The sequence below is a fragment of the Pleurodeles waltl genome, chromosome 9, assembly GCF_031143425.1.
Source record: "Pleurodeles waltl isolate 20211129_DDA chromosome 9, aPleWal1.hap1.20221129, whole genome shotgun sequence".
NCBI classification, from domain to species: Eukaryota; Metazoa; Chordata; class Amphibia; order Caudata; family Salamandridae; genus Pleurodeles; species Pleurodeles waltl.
Window position 1 is genome coordinate 768,966,569 of NC_090448.1, and position 9,777 is coordinate 768,976,345.

The 9,777-nt window shown below is 48.0% G+C and overlaps 1 protein-coding gene across 1 annotated transcript; it reads right to left on the bottom strand.

Moving 5' to 3' along the window:
* Nucleotides 1–2,900: 2,900 nt before the first annotated feature.
* CD248 (CD248 molecule) lies at nucleotides 2,901–6,118 on the bottom strand. Its single transcript, XM_069207939.1, has one exon. The coding sequence runs from the start codon at nucleotides 6,037–6,039 to the stop codon at nucleotides 3,895–3,897; it is 2,145 nt and encodes a 714-aa protein (XP_069064040.1). The 5' UTR covers nucleotides 6,040–6,118; the 3' UTR covers nucleotides 2,901–3,894.
* Between the last annotated feature and the right edge of the window lie 3,659 nt (nucleotides 6,119–9,777).

A 9,777-nucleotide genomic window follows, 5' to 3' on the forward strand; every position in this document is an offset into this window, starting at 1 on the left:
TTCTCTTCCTCTCCACCTATTGCTTCATCAACACGCCTTCTTCTTTTTGGTTTACACCCTTTTCTGCTCTTGTTTCTACCCCACCCTTTTTAAAGGGAAGGTGGAGTCAGAGATCCCTTTGCCATCCCAGAGACAGAACTTCCGACACAGCCATGCATGGAAAAGTCAAGAGCACGTAGTAGTACAAAAAAAGGGAGAGCACTCAGCAATCACCCACATGCAGCCACACCCATTCAGCAGCTATAATAAAACAGATATAAAGATGTGAAATTCTGCATCGGCTGTGCAGCCATTAAAGCAGAAAAGGAACAGAATATTTGGACATACGAGCATCCATAGAACAGTTGAAAAAGGGACAGTTGATCAAAATTTCACAGTGATGCTCATTAAAAATGGTGACGACCAACAGAATAGCGGCTTGAGGGCAGACAACAGATAACACTTTTTTGCATGTAGAACAAAATAAATGCCAGAGGTCTATACCGTGTACACCCACAAACACAGAAAAACTATGCATCAGACAGCCTCAGTCGATGCACGAATGTTATGGTAAAACATCTCCATATCCATCAGGATTACCCCAAATGTATGCCAATTTAGGAAAGAGTTGAAGAGGCACCTCTGTCACGAACACCACATCACAACAAAAGAGTAGCAGTCCACTTCAGTCCCCCGAACTCAGATCCCCCTCAGTCATTCGTGGCTGTATCTTTGCCTTTCACCTTGTACAACGCTCTGGAACCTATACCACATATATACAAACATCACTGACAAAATCAAACATGTTGTATATTTCAAATCTGCCAATCCGAACCATTCTTAAACAACACAGTGAACAGATCAATCATCACTAACAAAGACACACTTCAGACCACCATTGTTGGTGTAATTGAGAAATCTAAAAAGATTATGGACATCTACAAAGATTATGAGAGTTCTACGAGGTCATACGTATGTTAGAAATGTGCTTTCAAATGGTAAAGTAAAATGGAAAAGCAACAGAGACACATACATTAAAACAAGCAGCATCACACACATATCTACCCCAAACAAGCATTCACATACATGCAGAGACAAGCAGTCACACACACGTGCAGTCATATAATAGCTGCACAAACTCACATGCACACCGAGTCACAGGAGAGTTCTGTACAAAAAGTCAACAGCCACACCCAGAAACACAGTAACAGAGAAGCCACTTATAGGCACTAAGCGCTCGACAAAGTAAGGCCTCAGAGATGCCACACTCTCATATATTCGAACAGCAGCCTCTCTCACAAGTAGTCCGGGATCTGTCACCCACACAGGGTAGGTAAGCAGTGCCTCGATAAGTTAAGGCAACCATACAGCAGCCACGTATACGGACAGTCACAGAGCAGCCCTGGACAATCGGCCACATAGCAGCCATCCACACAGGCAGACACAGAACAAGCACACACACAAGCATTTTCAGAGAAGCTACACAAAATCAGTCAAAGAATAATCTCACGCACAGTCGTTCACAATACATTGAAAGATAATCACAGAGCAGTTACAAAAAGGCAAGCACAGAATTGCCACACAGTCACGCTAAAGCAATCGAAGTGCACCAGTCCGATAAAAACAGCTGCATAAGATCGAAACACAAGCAGTCACAGACAAACGCACACACATTGGGACCAGAGCTGCTAGGCACAAAAAAGGGAGGAGGTGTAGCCAACGACCAGAGCTGCTGAGTTTGGATCTGGCTCCCAGGTTCGCGCCCCCTGTGGGCAAATCATTTAATTTCCCCATGCCTAAAAATGATGAATCTGGCCCTGTGTAATGGTGCTGATAGAAAACGCTTTAACACGGTTGGGTCAAGTTTATGCTATATAATACACACAAATAAATAATAGCACCCTGACACAAAAACAGGCATTACAACTGCATATGTAGACAAAGCACATTCACTCAAAACAATTTGCGCTGATACACAATTGCAACAATTGCAGACTATTCACACACACCCACGCACAAACATGAGTACAGAGGCTACGGAAAAGCTGCACAGACAAAAATATACACACCCCAAAGTGAGAGTGAATGCGCACACAACAATCACAAATCAGCCACTAGCACAGGCAGTCACAGACAAGCCACACAGCTTGTATTCATAGACAAGTCACATTAAGAGATGACACACAGGGGGGGGGGGGGGGGCAGGGGGGGTGTAGGGCGGCAAACTTTCACGGGACCCACATTGAGCCCAAGTCAAATGAATATCTGTGAGGCATGGATTTCTCCGGGGCCTGTCATTACAAATTACAGGGGGCGGCTATCATTTTGCGTTACACCACTGCTCACGCTAAAGCTGGGCACGCAGGTATATACGGGGTAGTCTCATTACAGAGAACAGCTGCGGGCACAGAGCAGCCGCGCGCACTTGCAGAGGAACAACACGTGGATTGAGTCACAAGAAACAGAAACCTAGGTGTTATCGTTGAACAGTCAACCGGGGGAAATAAAAGGGCAGCCATACACGCATGCGGCCGCAGAAGCAGTCTCGCACACATTAACCCAGTCACAGGCAGATCATGCCGACACAAGGAGAAATCAGTGCTCGAAATGGAACTATGAAAGCGTAGGTAAATCGTAACCCAGCATACCTGTTAGATACTGAGAAGTGCAGGCATTCTCCGATTAAACGTACTGCCACCCTGCTAAAAATGCAGGTATTTTCCCTTTCATTCTAAGAAAGTGCAGGAACTGAGTAGCAGTGAGTACTTGCACATTAAACCAAGGGAAGAAATGAAACAGAAGGCAGACACAGAAAGGCTCAGGGCCTCTTCTAGGTCGGGGAAATCGGGAAATCTAACAGCAAACAGTCGAAAAGAAAAAAAAAGGCAAACACACAAATAACAGAGCAGTCGCAGACAGCATTACCGTTTATAATTTTATCAAGTGACTTTGGGTGTGGCCGAACAGCATCATGAAATGCTAAACCCACCAAATGGACCATTTTCCCCCACAAACGTCACTTTACGTACTCAGCGCACCCCTGCTTCTGAGACAACTTAGGGTGTAATTACAAGCTTCCTTTTATGCCGCAAAGAAGGAACGCTGCAAACGAAATCCAGCAGTCTAACGTCAAACCTCCCCTCCCACAACCCCCTGCGAGAGGCTTCCACACACCGATCAAACAGGCCTTTGCACATCAGTCCAGTCTCATCTGACATTGTCTACATGGACCGACAGGTCCTTCAAGACTGTGGGATCCCCTACTCAGGAATTGCGGATGTCTTTTTCGGGGCGCAGGGGGATACACTGCTAATTATACCAACTTTAACAGGGGGGTGCTTAACTACACACACAACAGACATATTTTTTGAAGGCCTGATCAATGCTAAGTGGCAGAAGATAATGGTACTCAGTCTGTTCCGCAAGCAACGTCAGAGGGTCGACCAAAAGTTCGCTGCATTGGCCTGGTCGATCTGAAGAACCTCCCAACCACAAAGCGTTGGGAGAGAGGAGTCCTGAGTGTTCCAGGTCATATTTGAATAAACAAAGTAAATTTCAAAGCATGTCCACTCTCCATGCTGGCTTGGCTTGACTTTTGTTGGTCTCCATCTCAGAGGGTGCCCGTGGGATGAACAAAGACCCGAGTTGCATTCGTTGGCCCTGCCCTCAGAGTACACTCAGGCTCTCCCCAGCGGAGAATCTACCAATAGTGCAGCAGGTGCAATGCACCGGGGTCCATTGCATCCTAATTATTTCTGTCTGTTAATACCCAGCCGAGGGGCAGGGTGGTGCTTGCATTAGGGCCCATGGCACCCTTGCAAGGCCAGACTACCACCCAAAGTGTCCTGTCTGTCAGTCCTACAGCTGTCTCGAGCGTTAGAGGTGCCCTTGCCTGGTGTCCCCCGTTCGCACCCTCTAAACCCCAGGTTTCCCAGAGGCTGGGGAAGGGTTCTTGTTGGTAATCCAGTGGTAGCATTCCGTGACACTCTTAGGCTTGGCTTTTCCACTACAACGAGTGCAGTAGACGATGCCCAAGGCCAGCATGATCACCAGGAAGATGCAGAGTGGAACCAGGAGGGCCACCAGGAGCCACCGGTTGTCCCGCTTCTCAGCCCTCTGGGAGTCCTCGGAGCCTGGCAGAGGGGCACTACTGGAGGCTGGGGCCACTGTGGAAGCCACAGTGCTGGTAGTGTGGTCCTGGTATTCCACTAAGGGATCCGTTGGCTCCACTGCTGATGAGAGGGCACTTGTTCCCCCTGATTCCTGACTCCTGGTGGAAGTTGCTGTGGGCACCAGGACTTCACTGCCAACTGAAACACTTTCAGTCAATGGCTCATCAGCCACCTCCTCCTCCTCCTCAGGCAGATCATCCGGCGAGGGTTCATTTGAGGTGGCCACAATCAGCTCTGCGGCAGTTGTTATAGCTTCAGATGTGACGAGTTGGGTGGTCCACTCCTTGAATCGGTTGGTGGTCTTTACTACAGCTGGACTGCTAAAGATATTGGGAGCTGAAGTGGGCAACCTAGGAACTGTGGTCCTCTCCTGACTGGTTGTTTCTGGTTCTAAGGTAGCTGCCATCTCCAGGCCCTCATCCTCAGTCTCCTCCTCTGAGTAGTCATAGGGCCAGGTGTCAAGGGAAGGTGACACAAGGGTAGTGTGCAGGAATGGATAGTGCTCTCCCATGGCTGCCTCTGCTTCCTGCACGGGGTGGCAGTGGGTAGCATCCGAATCCAGCTCATACCCATCATTGCAATAGCACTCGAAGCCTCCAATGTAGTTCACACACATCTGCTGGCACATGTCAGCAATCCGGCACTCATCATTGTCAACGCAGTGATGAGGGTCTTCCTCTGCTGGACTGTACCCCAAGTGGCAATGACAGGCATAGGACCCCTCTGTATTCTCACAGGAATGTTCACAGGGGGCCAGAATGGCACACTCATCAGTATCCTGGCACTGTTCATCCCCCATGTGGTAGCCCACGTGACACTGGCACTGGTAGCCACCAGCCAAGTTTATGCACAGCTGGTCGCAGGAGCTCTCAGCACACTCGTCAATGTCCTGGCATCTGCGACCATCAGGACCCCGCTCCTGACCCTCAGGGCAGCTACAGAGGTAGCGGTGTCCATGGCTTGTGCAGTCGTATTCACATGGGTTGCTCTCACAGTGGTCAGCTGGTGCACAATTCTGGCCATCCTCCATCAGGGCAAAGCCCTCATCGCACTCGCAAAAGTACTCCTCACCCTCATCTACACAGATGTGCTCACAGCCACCGTTGTTTACGTCACAGGAGCCCCTACCAGCCAGCTGGTGCATGCCAAGCTCGTGCTGCTGCTGTTCCTCAGGGCAGTAAGGACCGTCTTTGGACCAACCTATGGTGCCATCTTCTTTCAGCATGCATAATACAGAAAGGTCGGGGATGCTGCCGCCGCAAGGGACGTTGGCCACCGAGCCAAAAGGCACGTAGGTCAAAAGTCTGCTGACCAACTGGAAGGGAGTGGTGTACATCACCGGACCACCTTCATTCACCATGGCAGGGCACATACCCTTGTAGAGGAACTTGCAGACGAACCCATCGACTGGCAGCGTGCATGAGCCGTCGAGCCACTTGAAGTTCTCGGCCTGGGCAGCGCGCGAGGAGCCATAACTCATCACCACGCAGCGCGGTATTGCGCATGTGCCGCCGGGCGCCCCCTCAGGTCGTAACCAGTTAGTGTACAAGGTGTCCTGGTCTCCAGTAACCCAGGTAAAGCCGCGCAGAGGGCGGGTTGACGAGCACTGGCGCGGTTGCCGCTGTAGACCGATCCAGAAACGCATGGTGGCCTGGTCTTCTGCCAGCCCTAGCCCGTGGAACAGCTCTTCGACCAGGGCCGCCTCCTCATGGTGCCGGAGGGTGGCTAAAGTGCCCCCTCGCTCCCTGCAGCTGCGCCAGGACTCCAAGAAGCTGTGGCGCTGGAAGTAGATGGCATAGCAGCCCTCTGCGCTGCACGAGGCGTCCTGCTCGCGGAGGTCCTGGGCCCTTCCGAGCACTCCCAAAATCAAGAGAAGCCACACAGCCATCTTTTAGTGCGTCCTTCCCTCCCGGCCCCCGAGCCTCCACTGACTCTAGCAGCGCTAGAAAACTTACTTTAAAAAAAGGGAACATTTTTTGGACAGATTATTTTCCCCCTCGCTTGCGTCTCCACAGGGAGAGGGAGGGAGCAGAGGGCGGGTCCCTCTCTCTCTCTCTCTCTCAGCTCCCCACATGTGCGGCTGGTTCTCATCCCCCCTTTGACCTTGTAAGGCAAGGTTTTGTTATTCTGCCATATTTCTGGTCCTTCACCCCCAGAGATTTAAGCTATTCGTTTTCCAGGCAATTAAAAGTGAGGGAGAAATGGGAGGAGTGGTAAGACTGAAAGGGAGGGCATTGGATGAAGAGAGGGGAAAGGCAAAACGAGGTGAGGAAGAACAAAGGATTGGTCCGAGAAAAAGGAACACAGTAAAAAAAGAGGAGAGAAAGAACAAGAAGGCGGGGGGAAACGATAAAGTTAAAGGAATGGTAGGCTATTTAAAAGAATGATTGAGAAGGAAGCAAGAAAGAAAACATAATCTAAGGAAGTAGCTAAATAAAGAAGGCAAGTTAAACGGGAAAAGAAAGAATGAATGAAAAAAAGAATGTGAAAGGGAAGAAAGAGAAACAGAAATAAAGGGGAAAAGAAAGAGAGAGAAACATTCTCAAAATCGACAGAACGAATTAGAAAGACTCGAAGGAAAGGAATAACAAGGAATGGATGGAAGAATGAAAGAGTAAAGTTAATGTGGAAAAAAGCAGGAAAAGTAGATACAGAAACAGAAGAAGAAGCAGAGGGGAAAAGAAAGACGGAATATAGAACAGAAGCAAGGTATAAAGAATGACAGGAATGTGAGAGAAGAGAGAACAATACAAGGAAGGGAAATAGAATGCAAAACAAAAAAATTGAGAAACAACGAGACAAAATAAAGAGAAAAGCGAAGAAATGAATCAAGGAAACTTCAAAGGAAATAAAGTAGAAAGCGATCGCACCATTATAGATATGGGGCAAAGGAATAGCAACAGAGAAGAGCAGGTAAACGAGATCGAGGTGTGAGCAAACAAGTGACATAACAACGAAAGAGAAATAGAAATTGTGACGCAATAGTGACAAATATGGAGAGAGATTGGGAGTGTGTAGTAAAAAATATGACTGGAAAAAGGTTGAGTATAACGAGACGAAGTTAAACAGCTGGAATACGTGAATAACAAAAGTAACAAGGGAAAAATGCTAAATATAGATAGATCAAAACAAAAGAGAGGGGTAGAAAAAAGAGAAAAGGGGCAGTGTAAACAATAGGAACACAGAAGTGAAGGGAAAACTAAAGAATGCAGGAAGAGAAAGAATGAATGAAAGAAAAGGAAAGGGATGTTGGGAGGGGTAGAGTGAGGCACAGAGGGGAGGAAGAAGTGATTAACGAGGGGGTGAAAGGAAACAAACCATGGTATGAACTAGTAGTAAAGATAAATATACATTTAATAGGATTCTCTGTTGCACTTTGTACCGTATGGTAGCATTTATATAGCGGTTTCTACCTACAAGAGCATAAAGTGCTTTCAGGATAGTAAAGCCGGGCATTCGCTTACATCGCTTCTCAAGCATGGAATGGCCTCCCAAACCACACCAGAAACTCCTTTCTTTAGAATTCCGCACAAAGCTGAAGATTTGCATTTTTAATTAAGCAACCTACCATAGCTACCATATGCAGGGATATGCACATATGCCTCCTCAGCACCAGGACACCCTCACAGGTGATAGTGTGCTTTTTTGTCATGGTTAGCCCCCACTTTTTGCATGACATTTGATGTGGTCTCAAAGTTGTTAGTGCCCAGGGCCTCTGCTAACCAGGTTCCCTGGGTCAGATCTCTTCCCTAAAACTATTGTCACATATTGGCACACTTGGCAACACCCTTAGCTGACACTGTAAGTCTCTAATAAATGGTACTTAGGTACCCAGGGCATGGGATACTAAGGGTAGGCTCCTCAGACAGTAGCACCCTCTAGGGCAAGGGTGTTCAAATTGGGAAGCGCCGCCCCCCCCCCTTACAGGGGCCTCAAGTAATCAGAGGGGGTGGGGGGGCACCAGCTGTGACCAAAATAAGCATTATGCTAATTACAGGGCTTTGTTTTACACTTAAAGAATGAGCAACAGTAAACTGCTCTATAATGGGCCATCAGTAACATGTTTTGTCATTTATTTCTAATCTGGGCACAAATGTCAAAAGGGAAGGGACTCCAAATACTCTTCAAAACCCCCACCTTCACTTCTAATAATCACACCCTGAATACTTTTAAACAGTAAAATAACTTAACTACAAAGTTTAAATAAGTGTAGACATATTTAAACATTGTCAATTTAATAAAATAATTGTGAAAAAGGTGGGAGGGAGGGCCGATGATTTATTTCTTCACTGGGGCATGGCATTACAAAGTTTGAAGACCACTGCTCTAGGGCCATGCATCCAGATGCACCCAGCACTGCCATTATAGGCTGTGTGTCCTGGTGCAATCCTAAAACAAAAATTCAACATGGCTCACACCCTGTGTGCCCTGTCTACTACACACTACATGCAATATAGATTAGTCACCCCTCTTACAGGCCTTCCAGCCCTAAGGCAAGGTGCATTATAATGTATGTGTGGGCATAGATGCATGAGCAATATGCCCCTACTGTGTCTTTGCCAAACTGGGACATAGCAAGTGAACAGAGCAGCCATTTTAAATGCATGTGCTGGACACTGGTCAGTACGAGTCTCACAGCTACATGATGGCTACTCTGAACCCTGGGTTGTTTGGTCTCAAACAACTCAGAATGATAAATCCAATATGGTGCCAGTATTGGATTTATTGCAAAATGTTCCCAGTGGCCACCTTAGAGGAGACCCCTGCAAGGCTAACTAACCCTGGGATGGCTTCTGGCCAGTCACAACCAGCCTGCAACCATTAGACAGCAGTCTGGAACCCTGGGATATGGTCTCTTCGTCCCAGAACAAAACCCTTCCTGGGTGGAGGTGTTACACTTCCTTCCTTAGGAATGTGCACTGTCCTGTTAGCGAGCTTCAAAGGGCTTACCACCTTTGAAACTCGACCCCCAGACCTGCTGCTAGCAGCAGATGGCTGCCCCCAGGGCAAAACACCACTTTTGGCAGGAGCGACAGCAGGGAAACACACATAGGACAGGGTGAGTGGTCAGCCCCACCTTGCACCACCCTTAAGGTGTTGCATGAGAGATGACCCCTCCATTTAATATTCCTCCATCGTGCATGGAAGGAAAATAGCCAATCAGGTTTAGGGAAGTGACCTCTGCCCACAGGAAGTGGTCACATAGGTAGATGGCCCATTGGTAACTACTAGGTACTCCCCTAAACACCCACTAAATACGAAAGTTAGTAGGCAACCCTAGGCCAGAGAATCAGATTCTAAGGACAAAAGAAGGCCAGCAACAAAAAAGTCCCAAGGCTCGAGAGCTGAAGTCCTGCTGCAACAAGAAGAAGGTGCCAAACCCTGCCTGCTGCACCCAAGACTCGATCGCCACTGAGGGGTTTCTCGGACAACGGACGGGCCCTACAAACCCCCAGAGGACCTCTACTCTTCTAAAGATTGCCAAAGATCTCCCTTGAGAGTGAAGGCATCACTCTCCTGCAGCCAAGACAAAAGGCCAGTGAAGTCCAGTTCACTAACTGGCTGCTGACAAAGGAACAGACACCACAGCCAGACTAAATTTCACCTCACAGACCGCAAAGACAAA

Coding starts and splice junctions, on each gene's coding strand:
- CD248 (XM_069207939.1), bottom strand. CDS start 6,039: ATGGCTGTGTGGCTTCTCTTGATTTTGGGAGTGCTCGGAAGGGCCCAG.